General features: G+C 50.9%; 10 protein-coding genes across 10 annotated transcripts; 5 read left to right on the top strand and 5 right to left on the bottom strand.

Moving 5' to 3' along the window:
* Positions 1–1,726: 1,726 nt before the first annotated feature.
* Positions 1,727–5,942, bottom strand: SAICODRAFT_73541 (uncharacterized protein; the record flags this gene model as incomplete). The annotated part of the gene is made up of 3 exons (XM_019170869.1): positions 1,727–1,856; positions 1,911–1,995; positions 2,047–5,942. The coding sequence occupies 3 exons, from the start codon at positions 5,940–5,942 to the stop codon at positions 1,845–1,847; spliced, it is 3,993 nt and encodes a 1,330-aa protein (XP_019021377.1). The 3' UTR covers positions 1,727–1,844.
* A 322-nt stretch (positions 5,943–6,264) lies between these two features.
* On the top strand, positions 6,265–8,030 carry SAICODRAFT_67858 (inosine-5'-monophosphate dehydrogenase IMD2; the record flags this gene model as incomplete). The annotated part of the gene is made up of 2 exons (XM_019170341.1): positions 6,265–6,736; positions 6,913–8,030. The coding sequence occupies 2 exons, from the start codon at positions 6,265–6,267 to the stop codon at positions 8,028–8,030; spliced, it is 1,590 nt and encodes a 529-aa protein (XP_019021376.1).
* Positions 8,031–8,590: 560 nt separating this feature from the next.
* SAICODRAFT_27712 (uncharacterized protein) lies at positions 8,591–9,604 on the top strand (the record flags this gene model as incomplete). The annotated part of the gene is made up of 1 exon (XM_019167051.1): positions 8,591–9,604. The coding sequence occupies one exon, from the start codon at positions 8,591–8,593 to the stop codon at positions 9,602–9,604; it is 1,014 nt and encodes a 337-aa protein (XP_019021375.1).
* A 170-nt stretch (positions 9,605–9,774) lies between these two features.
* On the top strand, positions 9,775–11,909 carry SAICODRAFT_174577 (acetyl-CoA synthetase-like protein). The gene is made up of 4 exons (XM_019165807.1): positions 9,775–10,772; positions 10,828–10,875; positions 10,926–11,395; positions 11,451–11,909. The coding sequence occupies exons 1-4, from the start codon at positions 9,956–9,958 to the stop codon at positions 11,787–11,789; spliced, it is 1,674 nt and encodes a 557-aa protein (XP_019021374.1). The 5' UTR covers positions 9,775–9,955; the 3' UTR covers positions 11,790–11,909.
* Positions 11,910–11,992: 83 nt separating this feature from the next.
* SAICODRAFT_32027 (NIF-domain-containing protein) lies at positions 11,993–13,564 on the bottom strand. The gene has a single exon (XM_019168086.1). The coding sequence runs from the start codon at positions 13,539–13,541 to the stop codon at positions 12,030–12,032; it is 1,512 nt and encodes a 503-aa protein (XP_019021373.1). The 5' UTR covers positions 13,542–13,564; the 3' UTR covers positions 11,993–12,029.
* A 639-nt stretch (positions 13,565–14,203) lies between these two features.
* On the top strand, positions 14,204–16,073 carry SAICODRAFT_174571 (uncharacterized protein). Its single transcript, XM_019165806.1, has 3 exons — positions 14,204–14,428; positions 14,478–15,018; positions 15,073–16,073. Exons 1-3 carry the CDS (start codon positions 14,266–14,268, stop codon positions 16,040–16,042), a joined length of 1,674 nt encoding a protein of 557 aa, XP_019021372.1. The 5' UTR covers positions 14,204–14,265; the 3' UTR covers positions 16,043–16,073.
* Positions 16,074–16,423: 350 nt separating this feature from the next.
* Positions 16,424–17,658, bottom strand: SAICODRAFT_21747 (uncharacterized protein). Its single transcript, XM_019166464.1, has 3 exons — positions 17,425–17,658; positions 17,243–17,370; positions 16,424–17,190 (listed from the first exon to the last, which is right to left on the bottom strand). Exons 1-3 carry the CDS (start codon positions 17,648–17,650, stop codon positions 16,456–16,458), a joined length of 1,089 nt encoding a protein of 362 aa, XP_019021371.1. The 5' UTR covers positions 17,651–17,658; the 3' UTR covers positions 16,424–16,455.
* A 110-nt stretch (positions 17,659–17,768) lies between these two features.
* SAICODRAFT_97401 (ARM repeat-containing protein) lies at positions 17,769–21,067 on the top strand (the record flags this gene model as incomplete). Its single annotated transcript, XM_019172103.1, has 5 exons — positions 17,769–18,001; positions 18,059–20,405; positions 20,463–20,617; positions 20,666–20,747; positions 20,803–21,067. 5 exons carry the CDS (start codon positions 17,769–17,771, stop codon positions 20,962–20,964), a joined length of 2,979 nt encoding a protein of 992 aa, XP_019021370.1. The 3' UTR covers positions 20,965–21,067.
* On the bottom strand, positions 20,801–22,765 carry SAICODRAFT_21745 (histone deacetylase; the record flags this gene model as incomplete). The annotated part of the gene is made up of 6 exons (XM_019166463.1): positions 20,801–21,267; positions 21,317–22,174; positions 22,228–22,420; positions 22,470–22,548; positions 22,601–22,634; positions 22,708–22,765. The coding sequence occupies 6 exons, from the start codon at positions 22,763–22,765 to the stop codon at positions 21,059–21,061; spliced, it is 1,431 nt and encodes a 476-aa protein (XP_019021369.1). The 3' UTR covers positions 20,801–21,058.
* A 170-nt stretch (positions 22,766–22,935) lies between these two features.
* On the bottom strand, positions 22,936–24,004 carry SAICODRAFT_85253 (uncharacterized protein). Its single transcript, XM_019171398.1, has 3 exons — positions 23,815–24,004; positions 23,574–23,755; positions 22,936–23,505 (listed from the first exon to the last, which is right to left on the bottom strand). Exons 1-3 carry the CDS (start codon positions 23,970–23,972, stop codon positions 22,976–22,978), a joined length of 870 nt encoding a protein of 289 aa, XP_019021368.1. The 5' UTR covers positions 23,973–24,004; the 3' UTR covers positions 22,936–22,975.
* Between the last annotated feature and the right edge of the window lie 2,159 nt (positions 24,005–26,163).

Genomic DNA, 26,163 nt, shown 5'->3' with positions numbered 1-26,163 from the left:
GGTGGCATCAGGCCTGTTTTATATAGCCTTTCCATATCTAAGCTAGTCCCAATAGAGCGCTACGGCGCATTATCCATAGTGCTGTGGCTCCCTAGAGACCGTGGCCAACCTCAAACTACACATGCAATCAAACATTACATATGGTAAGACCAGATGTTACAGCAACTCATTAAACCTCATGCAGCCTAATCAAACTCTGTTAGGCGAGGTGTCGCACATATGACAGCTGGTCCCAAATGGGTATTGGAACACATACTCTAGCCTCCAGGAAGCCCGTCCCCTAGGGGGGCACGTTAGGGTTACCCTAACCCTAACCCTAAGACCGCAACATGCAGCCAACCTCAGACAGTGCATGCAAATTGGCAATCAAATGTTATGCGCAGTAAGACCGGATGTTATCGCTGAGTTTAGACGTGGTTTCAGGGAAGCACGTCCACAAAGCAAGATTGTCAGTTCTCCGCTAAATCAGGAAAATCTTAACAGATCAGACATTAGTTAGAAGAGGAGAAAAAGATCTGGTAATATTCATCCATAATGGCGCTACCTACACCCTTAGTCTCCAGGTAAGTTATGCATTTTTTAGACTGTAGTGAAGGAAAAGGAATTTCAAAGATTCAAATCAACATGCATAAACTTGCATAGGCAGGCATGATGGTTTGTAGCAAAAAAAACGATGTACTCAGGCTTTTTTTGCCAAGGGAAGACATTGGAACTTAGCCGTAACACAGCAGACGGATAGAGGTGGTGCAAGAGCAAATTATAATCTATACTGCATACAGTTCTCACTGTTGAATCTGGATTCAACTCCAAATTGAGCTTCTGTAACCAGGTTTTTTGTCATGTTCCTAAGTTACTTCTGGCTGCGTGGGCCACTGAAATCTTGTCTGAACTCAGTGGTACACCATACTTCAACTTATCAACCTTTTACAGACTGAGACGGTTTAGACTCTGTTAGAGGACGCGGGCGGTGTCATACACATGTTGACAACCTGCACATGTTAACCATTGCCTGCACAACAAGTGGCGTAAAGGAATGAAATGTGGGCAGTTCAATTGAGAGGGAGTCAGGACAACGAAACCTACGATGTAGATACAAACAGGTGTGTGCATAGATCAGATTGCGACCATGGGAACATGTGGGCCGAAAGCCATGGCGCCCAGTGAAGTTAAATGGACTCCAAGGTCGGCTAGCCGCTGCAGCATACTGTCTCCCCTTTCTGTTCTACCTCCATGTACTAGGGCACTCCCACCGATTTACGAAAAAGTATGTGGTGGGTTTACTTGGTGATCCTGGATTGGAATGCAGTCATTGGCTCAGTTACCAGTGGCTAAATTTCCGGTTGGGCCATATCAACATGTTAAATGGTTCGGTATACCCTGTCTGCAGGTTTCTGTTACAAACAGAAAGTTTGAGTGTGTCTGTGTTGTCATGCAGGCTCGCATATGAGGGGTTTGGACTGAGCGGATGGGCATTGTCTGGTGTATCCTGGGCCTGTCTTGGCCTCCCTGCTCACAGCTCCCCCGTTGCTAAGGGCAAATAAATGTTACTCAATGTTTTGGCGTGGTTTTTCGGTACGAAGAACATACAGTTCCTTGGTCTGCAGTCTACTCAATTCATCTGTATGCGTTGCATCTCAATGTTGTCTTTGGCCGAACCCGCGCACGTGTACAGAAATCATTAAATAGTTGGCTTTGCGCACCGGCTGCTGTATGAATACATGTGTCAAGCAGTATTCAAACGTTTGTGAATTTCATCTCACCGATTAAATATAGTGATGCTACCGTAGCCAAAGTCCCACACAAAAAGACCCAAACCGGACGCCGTGAACCAAGTCCCGCCATTATCAAACATAGAACTGCGGGACGTGTTAACAATCAGAAAGGTGAGGGAACATGTCGAGACTTCTTACCTTCTTGAAAATCAAATGAAGCGTGAGATTCACGTTCAACTTGACAAGGTTATCAAACAGAGAAATGTGCTGTTGTTTTTGAAACCTGCGAAGAAGTCAGCATACAGAACGCAGAGGGAGTGATGGCTTGACTTACTGTGCTTGAAGCAAGTCATCTAGACGAAGCTGAATCGACCCGCCTGGGATGTGAATAGAATGGTAGGATGCCTCGACGAAGAATATTCCGACGTCATCACAAGAGATGGTGAGATACAATTTGTCCCATTGTCCTCGTTCGTAACCTTTGATTTCGACCAGGACGCCCTTTTCGAAGAGCTTCTGCGCGGAGTACTTGTACGAACCGAAACGCGGTACTCTGCCGGATTTTTGGAGATCACGCATATGGAAGTACTGCTTCGTAAAGGGCATGATAGGGCGTCGCTTTCCTTTCTTGGTCTGCAAGGTGAGCATCGACTGTTCCACGTAGTCGTTGTAGCTTTCCAGCTGGCCTGCAAGGTAGGTAGCCTTCTCATCCAGATGCGCCAAGGTCTGACGCGCACTGTCGATATCACGCTGACGCTGCTGACGACGGCGGTGCTTCGTACGAATGTCGATAGCGATAGCATTCAGCAGGTCTTGGAAGCCGTTCTCCCGAGTGATCTTACCGGCTGCCTCCATGCGCAAGATGTTCTCCAATGCCATTCTCTTGACGTCGGTGTATGCAAGTCCAGACAGATCCTGTACCGGCGTATCCGAGTACGCTGAGCGTTGTTGTTGGCTGGACATCTCATGCTCCAACAAGTTCCGCCACGCCCATTCATCCTCTTCCGCTGTTGGCTTCGTCAAAATTTCCATCAAAGAGTTGCCCTGTTGGACACGAATGATGTTCAGCACTGAACGTTTGGTTTCAAGCCATAGCGCCTTGAAATCAGCATCGGCTTCTCCTTCCGGTTGAATGGTAGAGTTCAAAGTCAACGTGATCTCCTGGTCACCAGTCTCTCCCATGAACATGTCGCTGCTCGACGGGAGAGGCCCTAGGTCTCGGATGATGTCCCTGAAGATATCCTTGGTGCTAGGTGCAATTGCGTCGAGCTCTCGTCCAACCAAAGAATGTGTGTAACAGATGTCCGACGGCTTGATATAAAGCATGGGCTTCTCGGTCGCCGTCAAGTCTTCATACTCATCGAACTCAAACTCGGTTTCGGCATCAATGACGTCTGTGACCGAGACGTAAATGCTGGTCATCCTTCCGATCGCCGAAGCAACATATTCATTCAGGGGCTGCAGGTACACGTTATCGCTAGAGAACAACCTTCCTTGAGATATTTGCGTGAGCATTTTCGCAATCTCACCCAAGTTCTTCCGTTGCTGAGCGGTAATAGCTCCATCAATGACACCGAAGTGCTCGGGAGCAACCACAGCAGGGTTAAGGTATCGGTAATAGATTAAGTTACCAACGACCTTGAGCAAGATGGTCTCAGCCTCGTCTGGGAATTTGGCTTGTACAGCTCTCAACGTCTCGCGTGCGATGTATCGGATGCCGAAAGGCATAGTGCGGACGCTGTTCTCAATCGCGTCAATAAACATCTCAGTGAAGTCACGCAAATCACTCAAATGCTTGATGAAAGCATTGCGAGTTTCTGGGTCTCTGATTGCTTCAGCTTGATCAACAACCTGAGGTCGGGAAGAGCGTTGCCCAGTCCGCAACTCCTCGTTGTTAATCATGTTCTTGTAGATCATGACGGGGTCGCTTTCGAGATTAAGGAAGTCGTCTTGAACAACCTTCGTCACAAGCGGTCCAAGCAAATCGTGCATGTACTTTTGGTATTTCGCGCCGCGGTTGTAGTGAACAACGAGCTTCAACCACAAAAAGTTCCCACGCAAGAACTCCTGGGTGCTCTCAACCCTGTTAACTTCCTCGATGATGCTTTGACGGACAAGCTTGAGCAACAGATACTCCTCGCGATGCTTTTGTCCGTAACCGTAGAGCACCATCGTGAGATTCTCGACCTTCTTGATGTCCTTCTCCGGCATACCCAAATCTCGCACGCGTGCAAAGAGGCGAGCCAAATACTCGGGTCTTGTTTGCAACAAAAAGAACAGTGTCTGATACAACTCCAATTTCGTTCGTGACGTTTTGTTCAGGGCCTTGAGGTTGAATGGATCTGAACCGGCGGGGTCATTGTTGTGCAGCAAATGGCTCTGATGACCAGTGAACCGCTTCTGCGTTCTGATGACCTCATCTAGAGTGATTTTATTCTTCACCAATAGGGCGATCTTGATATCGAGCTGGTCGATATGTTGCTCAGCTTCCTCGTTGGCACGAACTCTCTGCACAATCAGCTTCCTCAACCTCTCAAACTCGATCTCTTCTTCGAAGTCAAAGTTGCTATCGTCAAGGAGGTGCACGAAGTTCTTGATGGTGCCCACAGGTGGGTTCTTTCCAACCATAAGTGATTTGTACGCATTACCTTGTTGCTTAGCGCGGACGAGAGACTGTATCTTCACAATCTTCTCCATATTGGCACGGAAGAAACGTTGACGGGTGTGGAACTCGCGACGCGCGATATGTCCGCGGACAGCCGCCTGGAAATTGACTATGTTAGGTTCCTCCTCAGCGAGGATCTCCTTCTTTCGTCGAAGTTCGTCGCGAACGAGCGCGGCTGAGCACTGCGCCTGAAGATCAATGATGGAATTCAGGCTCATAGCCAACTCACGGATCTGACTCAGGAGACGCTGGCGTAGCAAATGGCCTCGAGAAAGGGCTTGCAGCATGACTATCTCTCTGTTCGTATCTAGCTCCTCCCTTTGAGCGGTGAATTTCTGCCTGGCCAAACGTCCTCGTGCAATTGCCTGAAGGCCGCTGAGCACGGTGGCTTTTGAATGAACTTGCTCGCGATGCTGGAGATAAGACTTCCTTGCCGCGTTCGCTTTCGCCCTCGCTTGTAGACGGGTGATGAGATGCTCATGCGAAGCAAAATGCTGATCCCTCGCCTGCATCTGCCTTCGGGCCAATTTCCCACGCGCAATCGCCTGCAGTGGCACGAGAGCATCGAAGACGGTCCTCCTCATATCTAGCCGCGGACTGACTTCCTTACGGATGAGGAAGCCGCGTGCGATCCCTTGGAAGTCAGCGATAATGTCCTCATTCTCCCAGAGCGCATTCATAATTCCCGCCCATCTCTTTCTCTCCAATGCACCACGGGCATGCCCTTGCAATAGCTCGATCTCGCATGACGCATTCTTTAGTTCCCTCGCGATTCTCTCCTCTTTTGTCTCCACTGGCTCAGGCTCCGGCTCCGGTTCCTCTCCGAACTCCTTGCCCAACCCGCCGAAGTCTGGCAGCCTCACGCCCGCGGCGTCGATACCCCGCTGCGTCTTCGAGATCTCCTCTTCAGTGAAGTCCAACTCACCGACCAAATTTCTAACCCTCTCGGTCATCATTCCCTTAGCATACAAGACAAAAGAAAGCGCATGAATGCAGTAAATGACTTTTGGGATGTTGCGTTTATCATACAGGTCGGTGGTTTCGAAACGGAAGAGCTCAGGCAGTTCGACGAATCTGCAGAACGCAAAGAACCGGTCGATGTTGTCGATATGTCGGTATTGGCGTTTTGGGTCTTCGAAAATGCGTGTGACGAGTACCGGGGCAAAAGTGCGCGCCAGGCGGGCAAGGATGACACCATCGCGCAATGCCTCTTCTAGGTCGGTAATGGGTGGTATTGACTCGTTCATGGCCGTCTCCATCCATTCCTTCGCAGCACCGATGTGACATAGGTATTCATACGCCTGAACATTCTGTCGCTGTTTATCCATCCATGTTCGTGAAGCAAGGAACGACTTGCTGTCTTTCGTTTTCTGAAGGCGCACTCGGTTGGTCAATCCAGTTACACCCTCCGCATCTTGGGTGACTCCTGGAATGAACAGCCCTTCCACGCCGTCCTTCCCCGTCAACTTGGACAACCTCCGCATATGGCTCACACTGCTCCCCTTCAACTTCTTCAACTCAGCAGCCGATGGCTTGACGGGCGACAACGGTGCGGCCGGAACCATGCCAGGAAGAGAATGTGGGTGTATGCTGCTGTTCTATGCCAGACTCCTGAGCGGGTACATAGATTCAATCATAACAACGGCGCTGCAGGGATCAGGGTTCCCCAACAACTGCGTATCCAGGGCCACCGATGTACCGCACCGCACCGCACGGATTCGCGCTTCGCGCTTCGCCACTGTGGCACTCCCTCGACCATAAAAAGTTCGATCTCGAAATTTGAGGGAAGGGGGGGTAACCCCCCGCGAAGGACAAGAGTTACCTTTCGTCGTAATCGCCTGTTTTGATCCATACGTAATCTCTACAAACATTTCAATTCAGACGAAAATGGTTCAGACCAACGGCACCAACTTCCTCGACAGCCAGTCCGCTTTGGAGGAGCTCAAGAACTACTCCTGCAGGGATGGTCTCTCCGCTACTGACTTGATGGACTCTAAGCTCCACGGTGGTCTTACCTACAATGACTTCCTCGTCCTTCCCGGTTTCATCGACTTCCCGGCGAATGCCGTTTCCCTTGAGTCCAAGTTCACCAAGAAGATCAAGCTCCACGCTCCTTTCGTGTCCTCGCCCATGGACACCGTCACTGAGACCGAGATGGCTGTCAACATGGCTCTTTTGGGTGGTATCGGTGTTATTCACCACAACTGCTCCGTCGAGGACCAGGCCGAGATGGTCCGCAAGGTCAAGAAGTACGAGAACGGATTCATCACCGACCCCGTCGTTTTGTCTCCCAACCACACCGTCAAGGACGTCCGTCAGATCAAGGAGAATCAGGGCTTCTCCGGTATCCCTATTACTGGTAAGTTTGACTTGCATGGATTCGCGGCAGATCGATATGATGATCAACAATTATCTATAACTTTCGTTCTACCGCATTCGATCAAACGATCGTGAGGAGAAATTTAGACCTGATCTGATCTGCCGCGATGAAATCATATGTCGTAATCGTGAACACGAGCTAACATAGCTGTTCAGACACCGGAAAGCTCCACGGCAAGCTTGTTGGTATTGTTTCGTCCCGCGACATCCAGTTCCACGGAACCGACTCTACTCCGCTTTCTGAGGTCATGACCAAGGAGGTTGTTACCGGTAAGGAGGGTATTACTCTCGAGGAGGCCAACCAGATGCTCCGTCAGTCGAAGAAGGGTAAGCTCCCTGTCGTCGACAAGGATGGCAACCTTCGCGCTCTCTTGTCCCGTTCCGACTTGATGAAGAACCTCCACTTCCCCAACGCCTCTAAGGACCCCGAGACTAAGCAGCTCCTTGTGTCTGCTGCCATCGGTACCCGCCCCGATGACCGTGAGCGTCTCAGGAAGTTGGTCGATGCTGGTCTCGACGTCGTTATCCTTGACTCTTCCCAGGGTAACTCTGTCTTCCAGCTCGAGATGGTCAAGTGGATCAAGCAGGAGTTCAAGAAGCTCGAGGTTATCGCCGGAAACGTCGTCACTCGTGAGCAGGCCGCTAACCTCATCGCTGCTGGTGCTGACGGTCTCCGTATCGGTATGGGTTCTGGTGCCGCCTGTATCACTCAGGAGGTTATGGCCTGTGGTCGTCCTCAGGCTACCGCTGTCTTCAATGTTTCTCAGTTCGCTGCCAAGTTCGGTGTTCCTTGCATTGCTGACGGAGGTATCTCATCCATTGGTGACGCTGTTAAGGCGCTCGCCATGGGTGCTTCTACTGCCATGATGGGTCGTATTCTTGCCGCTACCTCCGAGTCTCCCGGACAGACCGTTGTCCGTGACGGGATCCGCCTCAAGGCTTACCGTGGTATGGGTTCCTTGGCAGCCATGGACCACCGTTCTTCCGCTTCCGCTGACAACGCTGGTCTCGCTCGTTACTTCTCTGAGGGTGACAAGGTCCGTGTTGCCCAGGGTGTCTCTGGTCTCGTTGCCGAGAAGGGATCTCTGAGGGAATTCTTGCCTTACTTCATTGCTGGTCTTCAGCACTCTATGCAGGACATTGGTGTTAAGTCCTTGGACATTCTCCGCGAGAATGTTATCAACGGCGTGATCAGGTTTGAGTTGAGGTCTTCTGCTGCCCTTCGCGAGGGTGATGTTCACGGTTTCTACTCTTACGAGAAGAAGCTCTACTAAATGCTGGGATATACTGGAATGGCGTAATTGTGTTTTTTATGAAAGTTAAGCTTTGTTTTTCGGTTTTGTCATCCCTCGAGAAAGGGCTTTTTTAGAATGTATTTGTACCCGATGATGGTCAATGAATGAGCTTTTTGCATGTTCTATTTCCTCTTCAAGTCCGTGGTCATCGTCCCTACTATCTCCAACCTCACTCGTTTCATGTTTCCTTTGAACGTTCGGATCCTGTATGTCCATGCGCGCTCGGATGGCTGGCGAGGCTGGGTGTGGGACACCTGTACACTTGAAACCAACCACCAGTTGTAGAAGAAGTACCAGCCTGATCCGAAATGAGCATCTCAGCCTGGCGCCATGCATGCCGGTATAAAGATGTCCGAGCGCCCTGTTTTCTGTTCTCTTCTGTACTTTTACCAACCTTCATCAACTCTCGTTCGAACAGCCAGCGGTGCTTGCTCACTCACACTCGTTTACCTATATCGCCAAACGGCCAATTACCAACTACAACACATTCGTTTTAACAACTTAGACGCTGGACGTCCAATATATCAACAACTGCAGCAATGGTCAAGATCTTCCTCGTCGCTTCCGCCTTAATGGCTTCCGCCGTTACTATGGTTCAGGGTCATTCCTGGATTGATACCATCACCTCCGTCAATAACTCTTCCAATGTCGGATACCCTCGTGGATACATGGGCCACATTGATGCTTACGAGACCTACGGCTTGATCAACCAGCCCGACACCGCGTCTCTCTGCCGTGTGAACCAGCGTGATCCGACGGACTACACGACCGAGTACCCCCGCTTGTCCACCTACGCCGGTGACTCCATCGTCGCCAGCTACACCGAGAACGGTCACGTCACCAAGGACAAGCTCGCGCCTAACGGTACCACCCGTCCCGGAACCTACAACTGGTACTGGACTGGTGTTGCTTACGGCGGCGGCGACTCCGCCACTTCCTCCAGCCAACTCCACACCCTGTCTGATTTGTCAGACTCGACCCTCTTGTCGGGACCCCACGACTTCGATGACGGCAAGTGTGCAGTTGACTCTGACAATAGTCTCGGTCGTGATGGACCTATCCCTTGTGAGGGTACGTTCACCATTCCTTCGGGTACTGCGCCTGGTTTGTACATGCTTGCCTGGGTTTGGAACTTCCCTAAGGTTCTGGAGGAGGGGTATCAGGAGATCTACACTACGTGTATGGATGTTGAGGTCTTGGCTGTGTCGGGTACGACCAACGAGGAGTCTACCGCTAGCGATGAGGAGTCTATCCTCGCCTCGGTCTCTTCGGCTGTTGCGTCGAGCTCTGCTGCCGCTTCCAGTACTATCGCTAGTGAGACTTCGACAACTTCGACCTCGGCGTCGGTGATGCCCTCGTCGGTGTCTGTGTCGAGTGTTTCTGAGGTTACTGCCACTCCGACGTCCATAGCCATGGCTGCTGCTTCCGCGTCCAGTGCTGCGCCGTCGCTGACTACGGTTGAGGTTGCCAAGACGTGTAAGCTGAGACGCAGGAAGCGGGCTGCTGCCAGTGCGAGTGCAAGTGCCATTGCAAGCGCTACTGCCATGAAATGAGTTTGGTGTTTTTGGAGTTTTCAGGTTTCTTTACATCTTCACAACTTCATGAGGCTCTATCATAGAAGTAATAAAATACTCACAGTTCAACATAGAAAGATGTTTCCAATTGCCCACAGTCCGACGTCCCCCAGCTTCCCCGCACCCCAGACACTCGCCCATCGCAGCACCGACCCGACCGCAAAATCAAGCACCGGCAGGATGCCCCACACAGATCCGCTTGTTCACGTGAGCCGACAGATCAAGCATGACAGTCCGTCTCCGCACAGTGGTTTATGTCGCTTGGCCTTATAATCTACAAGTGCTCGCCCTTATCGATCGTGATACCGCTCTTACTCCTCGTTCAACAAGATGGTCTTCACAAGCCCTTTCAATGAGCCTAAGCTCACCTTCGACATGATTCCCGACAACATCTCGTTATTCGACTTCATATTTGATCCTCGCTACGGTCGGGCCACCGCCCGCAACCCAGCCTTCATCGACTCCAGCACCGGTGAAGAACGGTCGCTGGAGGAGACGAGGGTGAGGACCCTTCATCTGGCGCAAGGAATGTTTAAAGTTCTTGGAGACGGGAAGTTTGGAGAACAGAAGTTTATTGGGACGTTCTATCCGAATTTGCTAGAGGTGCCGGCTGTCACTTGGGCTACGCATCGATTGGGATGGACGGTGACGCCGGCGAATCCGGCGTATACGAGTGCTGAGCTTGCGTATCAGTTGAAGCATTCTGAAGCAAAGGCACTCTTTACTTTCTCTCCGATGCTCGAGACGGCTGTTGCGGCTGCCAAGGAGGTGGGCATCCCGGAAGATCAGATCTTCGTGTTGGACCAGGCACCGGGGTTCAAGAGTGTTCAGGATTTGGTGGATATCGGTCGTAAGGAGAAGGAGCTTCCTGCTTTGAACTGGAGTCCTGGAGATGGTAAGACGAAGATGGCGTTCCTTAGTTACTCGAGTGGAACAACAGGTCTTCCCAAGGGAGTGATGGTGTCCCACTACAATGTCATCGCCAACACTCTTCAGATCGTGGCCTTCAATGGCGGGTTCCACAAGGAGAAGACAACTGTACTGGGGCTTCTTCCTTTTTATCACATTTACGGACTTGTGGTCATTCTCCATGCCGAATGCTATTCCGGAAACACGGTCGTTCTTGTCCCCAAGTTTGAACTTGAGCGTGAGTATATCGGTGAACGGCGTTGTCGAGCTTGATGACTGACGGTCTGTTACAGCATTTGTGAGCACGCTTGTCAAATACAAGATTGCTAAACTGTTTCTTGGTTCGTGAGCTCATTCGCATCGGCTGGACTGTGCTAACATTCTCTTACAGTTCCGCCGCTCGTCATTCGCCTTGTCAAGGATCCCTACGTGAGACCTGAGCATCTGGCTCACGTGAAAGAATGCTTCTCCGGCGCTGCTCCTCTCGGACCCGAAACCCAGAAAGCTTTAAGAGATAAAGTGCCTGGTATCCTTTTCCGTCAAGGGTACGGGATGACGGAAACGGCCACAGTGGTGGTCTGTAGTCACGAAACAGATCAGTGGGATGGAAGTGCCGGATCGAGTGTCCAACTACAGGAGCTCAAGCTTGTGGACCCTACCTCGGGTAAAGAGGTCACGGAGTACGACACACCCGGCGAACTGCTTGTCAAGGGACCTCAAGTCACGCTGGGATATTACAAGAATGAGAAGGCGACTGCGGAGACGTTCTTGGAAGGAGGCTGGATACGAACGGGTGATGAATGTGTCATTAGGAAGAGTCCACAGGGATTCGAGCATCTGTTTGTCGTTGATCGGATTAAGGCATGCCTCTATTTCCTGGCTATCTTGCTGTGAGCTCTTGCTAATCGCCTCCCAGGAATTAATCAAAGTAAAGGGAATGCAAGTGGCTCCAGCTGAGCTTGAAGAATGCCTTCTCGCACATCCTAAGGTGGCTGATGCTGCGGTCATCGGTATTCCTGATGAACGTTCGGGTGAAGTTCCGAAGGCATACGTCGTTCTTCATAAGAACGTACCTCACACCGAAGAAACTAAGCGTGAACTTGCCGAGTGGGTACAGAAGCAGAAGGCTCGGTTCAAGAGGTTGCAAGGCGGAATCGAGTTCTTGGAGATTATTCCAAAGACGGCGTCTGGGAAGATCCTCCGCCGTGAACTTCGCGAACGTCACAAGATGCATGATCTGAGGGCTAAGCTCTAGATCTGATGTGGATTCGGTGTAGGTTGTTATGCTCTTATTTGTGTAAAAAATACTGTATTTTCAATGCCTTACGTTATCGTAACCTGATTGTGTCCTTTGAAGAGAGGAGAAAACACCCATGATTCCAAAATATTATCGGACCACCAATTACAAACGCAAAGCCTTGCAACCAGAGCATCGACAGCCCAAGTACCACATCTTACTCTTACAGATCCGCACATGCTATCATTCAACCTCCTTTTACTGCTGCTGCTGCGGCTGGCCCGGCTTGGGTGCGCCCTCGAACAAAAGCTTCTGCAAGCTCATTGTCATATCCTGCATTTGCTTCTGCTCAGCAGCCTTCTGCTCGGCAATCATGGCATCACCGTTCTTCTCAAGGTACTGCTTGAACTCAAGGTAACCCTGCAATCCGCGCTCCCTTGCCTCATCCATGAAAAACTTCGGGGGCTGGTCCTTGCGGGAAGACTTGGAGCCACCGAGCAAACCGCCCATGAATCCAGCCTTGCCCTTGCCTCCCTTGGCAGCCCTCTCGGCCTCCCAGTTGGCGATCATCTTCTGTCTGGCAGCGTTCTCGCGCTCCATGTACTCGGTAGGAACGTGCTTTCCTTCGAACTGCTTCAAGACTTCACGAGTGTCGAAGCCCATGATCGCGACGTACTCGAGGAAAGGAATGAGGCCGACAAGCTCACGGTCATTGCTGTCGCCCGTCCATGGCTTCAGCTTGATGGCGTTTTCAGGCTGGTTGGACCACGCATCGGGGTTGTGGTCGATGGTGATGACCTTGTCCAAGGAACGGTTGAGGTACGTCAGATCCTTAATGTATTTACCATCCTTGTAGAGGGCGGCATCGCGGAACAAGGCGGCAGAGATATAGGACTTGTAGGGGTCGAGCTTGTCAACAACGGGCATGGCGATTCCTGCGGGCTGAGAAGTAAAGATAACGAGCTCGTAGTACTGAGAAAGGTAACCCAAGAAGTAGTCGAGTCCAGGGCGCTTGGCGATTCTCCAACCAGTCTCACGGTTCCACTCAGAATGGATGAGAAGATCATCGAGGTCAAGGAGAAGGGTGTATGGGCGCTGGTAAGGTGCTGGGAGCGGCTCAGGGAGGAGCTTCTCGAAGGCAGGCTTGGTGTAGTATTCGGTCTGAGCAGTCCACCTTGCCCTCAGTCTCTCCCAAAAGCTAAGCGGATTGTAATCATTAGGCACATCCTTGTGTCTTTGCGCCTCAACCGCATCATCGAACGGCCTTCCCATATAGATACCAGCACCGATCAGGGCACCGAGGAAACCGTACATGGCAAACTGGGCGCGCTGCTCACGCTTGCGATCCAGCGACGAAACATAATCCTTCTTGGGTCCGCGAGGCTCCTCCTCGGATGAGCTCTCCTTTGCACCCTCATCTTTCACACCTTCCGCCTTTGCGCCTTCAAGAGCGTCCAACATATCTGCTGCTGATGGCATGCCATCGAACGCAGGCTTTGATTTGTCCGCCGCCTGATCTTTTGAGAGGATCTCCGGCTCAGGTTGAGCGGTGTTCTGTCCAGAAAAAGAGGAGGACTCGGGAAGAGGAGTCTCGGTTACAGGCTTTGACTCCTTGACGGGCGCTGCCTCCGGGACCGCGGGCGCAGGGTTGCTGGAGCTGCGGATGCGAATAAAGCGGAGGGAAGCGGGCGCGATAGCAGCGTTGCGGGGACGAGCAGCCGAAGCTACCTGCCTCATGGAGATCGATCTTAGAGTCGCCATATGAGCCATGATAGTTGTTGTACTTTTTTGACGGATCTTTGAATTACATGCACGGAATCTGAATTTGGCTGCATGTGACGTCCGCGCCTGCCTTGGTCATGGGGAGGACAGGTGCGGTTACACCGACTTTGAGTCTCTGCTACAGGGATGTTCTAATCGTATGAATTCCGTGATCTGATATCCCTCCTATGCATCCTTGGGTAACGCTTCTCCGAACACATCATGCAATTCGCACGATCACGTGAACCTGAAGATATATACTACCGCGCTCCCGCATCCTCTTCCACCCTTGAAAGTTACCCTGGCTATAATTTGAACGGGCTTGTCGACACCTCCTCGAAGGTGTCGTTAAATCTAGACGAATCTGTTTGAAAGATGCCAGTAGAAGATACAGTGTTTCTTTCCAAGACCAACTAGGGCTTATGAAATCCCTGTGCGGCCCGTGGAACCACGACATCCTCTACTGTTTGTTTTGATGCATCTTTGATGAAGAGGAAGGAGAGTAGCGCAATAATACATTGCCTTGCCAAACACTTGACGAGTGATCTCATATCAACCGTGATGGCAGTTTGACCTCCTTCCAACGTTGTATAATTATAACTGTTGCACCGCGCGCATAGGCCGACTCTCAATGGGAAAATAATTCACACGTGAAAGTGCTCAGTGTTGTTACCCCACACAATCCCCTAATAGATGAATGCCGCAGAAAACTGAGTCCTGGCATTCAGTCTGAATGGACAAGATCAGCCTGGTCGACTCTGCGGACGTGACTATGGAAGGCCATGCGAATACTGGTCCGGAGGTGCGAGCGGATGCTGCAGCTGTCTCCATCGGCGAGGAATTGACCGCCGTTCTCGACGGGTTGAAGTTGGATCTGAAGGGAGCTGACAGTAAAGGTAAGATGTATGCTGCCGTTCGTGCGCATACCTGTTGACAAGAGGGCAGATCCCGATCAAACTGACGCATTCATCGCTGACGCCGACCTCCTCGATTCGCATATGTCCCTACGCAGTGAGATAGCAGCAACAGCTCGTCTACGCCGTCGTTCCTATCAGGCAACAAGAGCCTCGAAATCGTACACGATGACTCCCTCACCTAGTCCGGAGAGGGAGGGGGAGGGCGGTGATAACGAGGAGGAATGGGAGACGGACGCTAGTGATTCGCCGAGGAAGAAGGCGGGCAATCGTCCACTTCCTCTTGAACAGCCACCGCCGTATGCTGCGAATGGTAGTGTATCTGTTCCTACCTCTCAGTCGAGTTCACCCACTGGTCGGCGAGAACAGTTGGTTTATCACCGACACCACAGGACCCGCTCGAATGAGCGTTGGATTGAGCTCCTGGAACGGACGAATACGGAGCTGCTGGATCAAGTTGCGACATTGAGTGACGACTATTCCACCTACACTCGGGAATCAAAGAGCCGGCTTCGCCGTGCTCACAATGACATCCGCACTCTCAAAGTGGAACTGGACGAGTGGGAAACAAAGTTCGATGAGCGAATAAAGGAGGCGTTGGCGGAGCGCTTCCAGAAGAAGACTAGAGATCACCGGGCTTTGCAGAAGGAGTTGGAGGATGCATACGATCGATTAAGCCATCTGGAGGAGGAACTCTTGAATGTGGAACAGGAGAAGAAGAGGAATAAGGCGAGGCTACAGAAAGCGTTGGATGATGTTGCCAAGCTTAAGCAGAAGTACGATGACTTCGACAAATTGAAAGAAGAGAACGAAGCTTTGGTTACTCGCGTGGAGGATCAGGAGCATGATCTGGAGATACTGGCGGCCGCATTGGAAACGTTCACGAAACATCAGAGTGTGGGCGGAGCAGTACGGAAATGGAGGTTGCAGATATCTGCCTCTTCGGCGGAGCAAGACGATGTCAGCGTTACTGAACTTGCTGAATCGGTGCTGCCTGGTGCCGATGCTGGTACTGAGGCGACGGAGATGCGGCCGCTCGGCAAATCCGGGGAAGGTCGTCCATCGGGGCTTGCTGATAGACCGAGGATGCGTCGTGCGGATAGTCTTCATGAGGAATTGGAACGAGCTGCAGCTTTCTCGAAAAACGACGGTCTACCTGACCGCTCGGTTACTGTTTCGAGTGTTTCGACTTTGGTGCAGTCGTCAAACACATCACCTCCCACGACTGTTGATCTCGAACCCGACACTCCAGCAAACATCGTTTTGAAGTCCGTAAAGAAGGATTACCTTTGGATCTGGCGTCCAATCTTCACGATGTTTCTGTGGGTCCGCTTCGTGATGCTTCTTACCATCGCACTTGGCATGGCGCTACGGGCAGGTCCTGAGCGGGTTTTGCGGATCGCACAACCACGTGCAAGTCAATCTGAGGAAACTAGCGTTCCTGATCAGGCAGAAGGTAGGATGCTTGGCTGGAGTGAGCCGTCGTGTGAAGAAGTTCCCGAACCTGTTGCCGGTCACTCGGAGAAGACGGGCAGTGATCTACTCGCGGATCCGGATGATGACTTATCGGGTTCGTGGGTATACGACGAAGAATAGCATCAGTTCACGACTGATGGGGGATATGTGTTGGATCTCCGAAACACACTCAAGGAACATTCTACCAGGACAGGCGTGTGAAATATCTGAGTACTTCCTTTTTCTTAGGCATACAATTTTGATCCCGTTCAAGCTCAACTACTCCATACCAGCTGCTATCAATCCTTCATCGCAGTCCCCACTGTCCATCCGATTTGTGCTAACATCGAGTGTATGTTCCCACTCTCTGATTGCGATTGTCCGGACGCGTTGACGAGTACCGTGGGAATTTTACCTTGGGTTTCGCGTTCGGCACTTATCATGGTGATACAGGGTCACTCTGGTTTATCCTGTTGCGAGTCTTATATACACAGAAAATCAAACCCGCGTACGGACAAACTTGTACTTAAGATCTTGCCATTTGTTACTACCATCTACTCGGCAAACTCGGCCTCAGATTGGACGTCCTCTCCGTTGATATCCGAATCTAAGTCGCTCACCGACTCAGCCTCAGTTTCACCATTTCCATCGTCATCATCTGAGTCTAGCCCAACATCAGAATCGGCTTCCTCGACTTCGTCTTCATCAACATCACTCTCGCCCGACTTGTCCTCGACTTCATCATGAGTTCTCAAATCAACATCACACTTCTCAATCCACCGCTTCCCGCTTCGAACTAATGTACCACACCTCAAACAATTCCATCCCTCCCCTTCCTCTATCCTGATCTTGGACATGACGCAAACGTAACAGTACCTATGACCGCATTCGACGGTTTCATACGCATTTTGCACGTCCGTATTTGCCGCATTTTCTGAATAACAAACGGCACATGTCCGCTCCGGTAAGAATCCCAACAAGTTCGTGGGTGTCTTTGGGGCGATGAACCGGACGATTTTACGCTTCAGCCGTGGTAGTCGCAACAAAGGAAGAATGAACAGTAAGAACTCGGTAAAGGCATGCCAAACAAGTTGTCGGTTCAGGAAATCAAAGCTCACTTGTCGGCCTAGATTCCGTGTTGCGGGGACTAGCCGCATACGAAGAAGGCGGTCAACAAGGGTACGATATGCCCCCTTGTGAAGGAAAATCAGGAAGTTGACAGTTGAAAGAGCGGAACGAATGGTTGTGAGTTGTTGCAGTGCACTATATATGCGATTTCGCCAGGTGTACTGCAATCCGATTTCAGTGCGCTGATCCGAAGACGAATGTGTGCATTCATACCTCAGAAAGCTCACCCCATCCCTCCCGCGTCATCAGTAGCTCTGTTTTCGTCCAAGCATATCTTCCACCAACCGTAATTAGACCGTAAAGTAGCTTCTGTGATCGTGAAGGGCGTGCTGAGACAGAACCTTTGCAACGGTTACCATCATCGTCGACCCCAAAGCATAGCATAACCTGCATACCTGAGTTCCTCTCGTCCCTGTACTTGAGGTTTTGTAGCATCGCGCCATAACTTGCATCTCTATCCCATATGGACAGCTTGAACAGGGCAACTCTCAATAGAGCCTGAAGTTCGGGCGTGTAGGTGTCCTTGATGTTCCAGTGCTTGAACGCATTCCAGAGCTGAGTCTGCAGCAGATCAAAGAGCTCTTCATCCAGCAACTCTGCGTCCAACTGATTTACCCTCATTGTTGGTGTAGTTGTTCGTACGGAGCAAGTCACGTGAATGCGGGGTCAATTACCGACAAGGCTGCCGTGAAGTACGCGCTGGGAAGTGCTACACCAAACAGCATATACACCCAGTGCAATGGACTCGGCAAGGACCGATCTGGTCAATGTCCTCAATGCCGCTGCCTCTCAGAATCAACAGTTGACTGCCGAGGCAACTGCGACACTGAAAGGATACGAGACCTCGCCGGGCTTCTACTCGTTATTGCAGGATGTATACCTCGACAAGTCTTTGCCAGCAGAGGTTAGGCAAGTTGCCATTATTTATCTGAAGAATGGTATCGACAAATATTGGAGACGGACTGCGAAAAAGTACGTATGAGCCTGCCGCCTGCTTCGGTTTATGATCCGAGCTAACAATGGTCGTAGTGGTATTCAGCCAGAGGAGAAGGCTAGGATCAGATCACGGTTACTCGAGGGCTTTGATGAACCCAGTCGCCTCTTAGCGAATCAGAACGCTGTCTCTGCATCACGCATTGCTCGCCTTGATTACCCCATCGACTGGCCATCCCTGTTCAGTGATCTGTCGGGGATCATACGCTCAGCAGCAGCGGCATCTGATTCTTCGTCCCGTTTGAGATTGCAGCGAGGCCTGCAAGTTTTGCATCAGGTTGTCAAGGCGCTTTGCTCCCTTCGTCTCATGAAAGCGCGCCAGAACCTTCAGCAAGTCACACCGGAGCTCGTGCGGTTCGTGGGAGAAGTGTACGTTCATCACGCGGAGGATTGGGTTGGCATGGTTGGTGCTGGCGTGGAGCAGGCAGATCCTGCTCTTCTGGAGTCGAGTATGGAGATTTCCATTTTCGCTCTGAAAACGTTGAGGAGACTTGTGGTGCACGGATACGAATTTGCGAACCGCGCTACAGAGGCGAAAGCTTTCTTCCAGCTTTCACACTCGCATCTCGGAAGGTTTATGAATGTATATTCGCCTGCACCATCACCATATACTGTGGTCATCCGCAAGCACATTCTCCTATTCGGAAAGCTTTTTCTCGACCTTTCTCAGCACCAGCCTTCGAGCTTCATGTTACTTCCAGATGCGGTTGCCCTACTTCGGACGTATTGGAATACCATCGAGTCACAAGCAGAAGCATTCAACACCACAGAGAAAGACGAGCACCGTGAGTTTTTGGAGAAACTGTGCATTCAGGGTATGCAGCTGCTCAAATGGTGCGCGAAAACCCTCACAAATCCAGCGCCCGCCATCAAGTTGCGTGAAAAGGATGAGAAGGAAGAGGTACAAGCTGCGGCTCGAGTGTTGAAGGAGGAGGTATTCACACCTGACATGCTGACGAGGAGCATGGAGGTTCTGATTACGAAATACCTGGTGCTGAGACCGGACGATCTGCAGATGTGGGAGGATGATGGAGAAGAATGGATGAACGAGGAAGAGCAAGATGCGTGGGAATATCAGCTTCGTCCATGTGCTGAGCGCCTTTTGCTCGAACTGATGCAACACTTTAGACAACTGTTAACAGCGCCCCTGTTAGGCGTTTTGCAAAGTCTCGCTAACCCCACGGACCTCAACGGATTGCTGCTAAAGGATGCGGTATACAATGCTTTCGGACTGGCTGCAAGCGTGTTGTTCGATGCCGTTGACTTTGACGCCATCATCACTGGGCAGTTGGTCAATGAAGTACAGATCCAAGAGCCCATGTACAAGATCATCCGACGTCGCATAACCATTCTCATCGGCCAATGGATCTCGGTCAAAGTGTCGAAGCCCGTGAGAGTGCACGTCTACACTATCTTCCAGCACTTGCTGAACCCGAACGATCCGATCAACGACTTTGTCGTGAGGTACACGGCTGCACAGTACTTGAAGGCGTGTGTTGACGAGTGGGATTTTGAAACAGATGTATTCCTGCCGTTCATGAAAGATGTTCTGGAGCGCACCATCGCCTTGATGGGTGAGGCGGAACAAATTGAAAGTAGGATGAAAATCTTGCAGGTTATTGATGTTATAATCGACCGTGTTGAGCTGCGCGTCGCTCCCTATGCGCAAAGAATCGCGGAACTCTTGCCACCACTGTGGGAACAGAGTGGTGATCAGCATCTCTTCAAATCGAGCATTCTGGTGACGTTGACGAAGCTTGTGAATGCCATGCGAGAGAACTCTGTTGGTTTCTACCCCATGGTGTTGCCCCTCATCCAATATTCGTGTGATCCTACCCAGGATGCTCACGTTTATTTGTTGGAGGATGCGTTGGAGTTATGGTCAGCTGTCCTGCAAATGGCTCCGTCATCGACCCCTGAGCTTTTGTCCTTGATGCCATCAGCCATTCAATGTCTTGGAATTGGTAGCGAGATTTTGAGACGAGTATTGCAGATCGTCGAGAGCTATTGTCTGTTGGATCTGGATGGAGTTGTCTCGCAATATGCTGTACCTCTCTTCACTGCCCTGGCGGCTTTGTTGGGCGGTTTGAAGCCCGAGACGTCGCAGGCAATCGGCTATGTAGCCGAGACTATCTTCCAAGGTGCGCCGGTTCAGGGCTATGCCGAAGCTCTTGCGCAAACCGGTTTCGTAAGCAAGTTGATATTGGGGGTCCTGGATGATAAGGAGCAAACAATTGTGCTCACGCACTACCTCTCGATGCTGTCGAGGATTGCTATGCAGGATGCCAACCTGCTCCTTCAATATATCGAATTGGTTTCGCAGCAGAACCATGCTGTACCGCGACCAGTTATTACCGCCGTTATTGACCAGTGGGTTCTGAAGGTAAAATCATTGTATTGGCCTGATTTGAGTGATGATTCTGACACGCCTGATTTGCAGTTTGACAATGTTGGTCACCCTAAGCACCGAAAGCTGATTGCCATGGGGTTGACCGCCACGTTGCGGACAAACAACGCGGATGTCTTTGGCCGTCTTGGTTCCTTGATGTCTGTTTGGTTTGACGTGTTGAGCGAAATCAAGGAAAGTGACGGAGAGTAAGTATGCCAAGGTTGTTGCTGATCCCCTGCTTACCGAGTCTATAGTGCGCTCGTATACTGGCAGAATGACGACGCGGCATACGATTACGCTGATGTCGATACCCCCGAATCAAAACGCAGACGTGAGGTGGGTAAAGTTGGTCTTCCCCAGACAACGTAAACTAATATGTTGTGCTATTTAGCTGCTCAAAGCTGACGCTGTTCATACGGTTGAGCTAAAGGAGTATGTTCGAAAGACTATGGCACAGGTCGAGGCCGAAAACGGCGGAAGTGAAGCATTCAAGCAAAGGTGGCTTGTCCAGGTTGACAGCGCACTTTTAGATCAGATGAGTACAGTGTTGTAAGATTACATCGGATATGCATAGCATTGGCGAGAAGCACTTTGGGCGCAGGAAGGCATATGATACCATATTATAGAATTTGTTATTAAGAAGAGCCTTACAACTCCATCGTCTCCCCTGCAGCTGAGGGTTCCTCAACTACTGCTGGTGTTGACTCTACAGACGGTACCCCGCCTCTTTCTAATGGCGCAGTTATTGAGACCTTTTTCTCTCCGTGATTTCGGATGTCTCTCCGACCGCCTTCTCCCTCATCTTCCGAATCGCTGAGGTCATCATCGCGCTGAATAGTTTTGTCCATCATGCGTTCTGCGATATGTCAGTTCTGGACGGAAAGTCTCCAATAAGGGGCACTTACGATTCCTTCTCTCATCGGGGTTATCGTCTTCCTCATCCTCGTCGTCGTCTCTGTCTCTTGGAACCTCTTGCATCTGCACACTTGGCGCGAACTTGGTACGCGACAGGTTGGAGAGAACTTGCGTCTTGATTTTCTCGAGGTACTCCCTGGTGTTGAGATTCTCCATATTTGAGGGCTTGACGTCCAAAGTGTAGTCGGGGCCGAAATATTCGTAGTAGTCGCTGTAAGGGATCTCAGGACCAACCTGTTGTCCCACGAGGATACCCGTCTCGTACGTCCACGTTCTGGACACGTTGCGCATAGTATAACCACCACCTCCGAGCACCAACGTTGGCAGACCGAATGACTTGACGAAATCAACGCAGGCTGCGTGCCCTCGCATGCTCAAATTGAAGCAACCAAGACGATCTTGACTCAACGAATCCGCACCGCACTGCAAGACCACAGCACTTGGTCTGTACCATTCCATCACGGCCTTGATAGTAGGCTCAAACACACTTTTGTAACTGTCATCGTCAATACCGTCCCTCAGAGGGAAGTTCACTGAATAGTACTTGCCCTTGCCGACACCAACATCCCGCAGTTCACCAGTTCCTGGGAAGAACTCGCCATATTTGTGGAACGAAACCGTCATGACACGATCGGTGGTATAGAAGGCTTCTTCGACACCATCACCATGATGAACGTCGATATCGATGTAGAGGACTCGAGGGTGGTATCGAAGGAGCTCGATGATACCAAGAACAATGTCGTTGACGTAACAGAAACCACTAGCCTCGGACTTCTTGGCGTGATGTAGACCACCTGCCCAATTCAGCGCAATGTCGCATTTTCCTCGGTTGAGCCGTGCAGCACCCTCTGTGATTCGGAGTTAGTGGAGCAGATCAACGGCAATATTGCGAATGACTTACCCATACTGCCTCCACCGCTGATACCGCAAAACTCAAACAGCCCATCAAACACCGGACAATCGTCGCCGACGTTGAACTTGCTCTGTTCCTTGCCGAAAGCGTCGATGTTGTCGGGTGTTACGCGACTGAGAAAGTCGACATACTCGTCTGTATGGAACTGGCACATCTCTTGCTTGGTCGCGGGTTTCGCTCTCTGCGCAGGCGGTTAGTACCATGTCGGACATACGAATGCGCACACTCACGTAGATCTCCATCTTCTTGTATAGGCCATAATTCATGATGAGACTGTGCGCCATCCTTATCCGATGAGGCTTCATTGGACTACACGAAGTAAGCAATTGATCGTGAGCTGTGAGAATCAAGAGACACATACTGTCCCGGTCCATAAGAGTAATTGCCGACCTCAGCTGTACGAAAAGTGCGCAGTCAGCACATCATCATTCCCTTGACGCGTGCAACAAAGGACGGGCCACGACTTACAGTCATAGAAATACGCGACGGAGCGCTTGTTGCCGCCATTCAAGGCAATCGGCTCCATGATCAGGTCGTCTGGATGCGATCAGATGGTCGTTTATGGTATAATTGTACTTCACGGGTCTGTGCGTCGGGTCCTTTTCGGGGTCCCATAATCGAGGCGCATGCTGTGGGCGGGCGCCGCACCCAGCGCTGGTCCAGGGCGAGGCCGCTGCACGTGAGACCCTGCGAAATGGTATATACGCTGCCCTATGTAAAGGCTATGGCCACTCTCTTATCCACTCAAGCTGTATCCTAGATCATCGGCTCCGACGCTTTCTGCCATGCGGATCAAGTTCAACCGCATCCTCTCGAGCCGCCCAGTATATTGCACGTCGCGCACCCAGTTCATGTCATGTTGCAGTATATTACGAGCCCGCTCAGGACCAGCACCTGTCGTACCGATGCAGCCGTGAAGAGTTGCACGTACAGGTGTGGTTCCGTAGACTCCTCGATGGAGAATGTTGTTGTCGTAGAAGACAGTATCGCCCGGTTGAAGATCAACTCGCAGCTCCCCTTCCAGAGGATCACGCGGGTTGTGTATAGTAATATCTCGTTCTTGATGCGTTCTAACCCGGTTATGGGATCCGGGAACCACCATCAAGCACGAATCAGCGTACAAAGCAGTGTTCCATTGTGTTCCAACCCGTGGGGCTTGCAGGAGCTTCTTCTCGTCCTGGTCCGAAGTCTCGGGAGGTATAGTATCCCTGTGCCAAATCAAGGAGAAGGCTGTTTTCGTCGGGTTGATCAGCAATCCTAGCAGCTCTAAAAGAGGGCATTGCTTAATCAGCCCTGTTTGGTACCCATTGTAGCGAGTTGACCCTTCTACGTACCCATTTGAAGCTCTTCTTCTTGACACCCCAGGATTGTTTTCACAATTTTGATCAGTGCTTCACTTGCGTACCAGGAAACAAAGACATGTTCGTTCATTTCAGGCTTCATTATGTGTTGCACCCCCCATACATCCTCTCGCACCCGCTTTGGCCATGGGGGGAACTGTTTTCCGACCAGACGGCTACACCACTGATCAGCCACGCCAATACACGCAGCATGGTGTTTCTCACTACTACTCACACATGATCCCAACTGACGGCGCTGTCGTCGCGAGCTCGATCGATCGCTCGCTTCGCACTTTCACGGAGCGGTTCGAGAAGGTTGGGCGGTATGAGACCTGGTACCACCACAAACCCGTCATTGTCAAGTGCTGTAAGGATTTTCTCTTCAGGCGACATTGCGCCAGTGATGCTTCTCAGTCAGACTTGTCTGCGCAAGATGTAGACAGTTTCCTCCGCATCGGGTACCGGCTGGACACGTGGTACTAGCGTGCTGTAAGCTTACAGCAGTGTGCAAAAGTCTCGTCCGCACATCATCCTGCGTGCGCGAACCTCCCAAATCGTAATTGTAAAATAGCTTCAAACAACTCGATAAGAGGCCTTGGAAGGTCTGGATGGGCTCAAATGCACTGCAGGGTATGCGACAATACCCTACAGCTCCTAGTTATCAACAATTACATTGAGGGGCTCAACATTTACCAACTTTAGTCAGATAGTCAGAAAATCGATTGGCACCATTTACCGTATTGTGAAGAGGTATGAAGAGGAAGGCACTCATGAACGTCAGGGCAACTCGACTTGTGGGCGTAAGGCTCAAATAGACCTCTTCCTAGGCTCAGTGGGTGCTACTCTACCGTCTCGAAGGTCCCCTCAAAGGTCTCACTAAATGACTACAGCACATCCAATACTTGTATGATAAGAAACCGTCTCTATACCATAATGAATGTGCAGAGTTTCTCAACCAGGAGTTCGCTACAAGGCTATCTGAATATCATATCCTTCGCTACCTCAAAAAAATTGGATATCCCCGAAAGCTCCTCACAATTAGTGCAGCCCAGCGAAACAGTATCTTACATGCAAACTATGCCCTGGCAATGGCTGGATACACACAAGAATGGCTGGCCTTCCTTGACGAATCTGCTATCGACGAAAGAACCGCTACCCGCAAATTTGGATATTCCGCGGTCAGTACTAGGGCCATTCAGGAGAGAGTATTTTGACACTCTAAGCGCCAGAGTGTGTTGCCGGCCTTGGCATCGACTGGTCTTAAGGCGCTGCGCATCTTTCATGGTACATACAATGCAGACCGTTTTGTCGAGTTCATCGCCTCTTATCGATCCTGCAACCATTCCCTAGTCCCAATAGCGTGGCTGTGCTTGATAACTGTCGTAATTATCATGATCTAAGGGTGTTTGAGTTGCTGGTCGAGAGGGCTGGATGTCAAGTCCATTTCCTACCACTTTACTCCCCTGACCTAAATCCAATCGAGCTCGGTTTCGGCATGATGAAGAGCTGGATGAAGCGCAACAACACGCACCCTTACGCCCGTGAAGACCCCCCAACATTCGTCCGCCTAGCAAACAAATACATCAACACCCAACTTGACAAAATCAGCAATATGTCAGCAACTGCGGTTATGCTTGAACGAAGGCGCAGCTCAGCGCGTATGTCGAGGCTAATCGACAAATTACGGCTGATGCTGAGGGTCAGCTTTAGGCTTCATTCGCTAGTTTTTTGGATGGTTTTTTCGATCGAAGCAAAACATTCATTTATTTTCACACTTGCCATTCTCACAGACAGACTCCCTCACAAAATGGCTGTACAGCTGTCCCAATGGCCTGCATCGAGACACGGCCCAGACGGGCTAAACCCTCTAGGTGCAGCCACGTGCATAATACTTGTCACCTCGTACTTTTCTACGAGTGAGTTTGGAGTAAGGTGTTGAGCTCTGTAAGGTTATTGCAAAAGAACTAAGCATGCTATTGAGAAAAGAAGAATACCACATTAAAGACCAGAACAAAAAGAAGGTTTAAAACTCGTCTGGGTCTGGGACCTCATAGACCTCAAAGGGGGTCTCCTGAAATTGGCCTACGGTACTGACCTCCTTGCGCATCATAGCCTTCCAAACAGGCCAGCAGCGTTTCATAATCATGATCCAACCCTATTTAGCAGCTCCCGGAGGCTCATCCGGTAGTAGGCGCAGGTTGTCCAGGCAAATCCTGCGGTTGATGATTGCTTCTTTCACGGTTTTGACCTCAAAGCTGCAGTATACCGGACTTGTCGATTTGACATGGCGTAAAACCCCCTCCAAATCATCGGATGCTGGTCCCTGAAGAGGACTGTATGCTCTCATGGTTTGCGGATTGCGGGTCTGTTGGCTGTATGGAGGAACCATGTCGAGACGCTGCGCAGTACTGGAGTTGGTAGCTGGGGCCAGCTAGCTGAACTCCTGCTTTCAGGAGTCAAAGAGACTTCCGCTGATTGAGGATCTGAAGGGTGGTAGCCCTTGAGTAGGGATTTGGAGACCGTATCATGGACTGGTGGTTGATCGACAGTAACACATTTTCGCTCGAGGATATGTCAGCCCAGC

The sequence above is a fragment of the Saitoella complicata genome (assembly GCF_001661265.1).
Source record: "Saitoella complicata NRRL Y-17804 unplaced genomic scaffold SAICOscaffold_27, whole genome shotgun sequence".
Taxonomy (NCBI): domain Eukaryota; kingdom Fungi; phylum Ascomycota; class Saitoellomycetes; order Saitoellales; family Saitoellaceae; genus Saitoella; species Saitoella complicata.
This window is presented reverse-complemented; position numbering and strand designations above follow the sequence as displayed.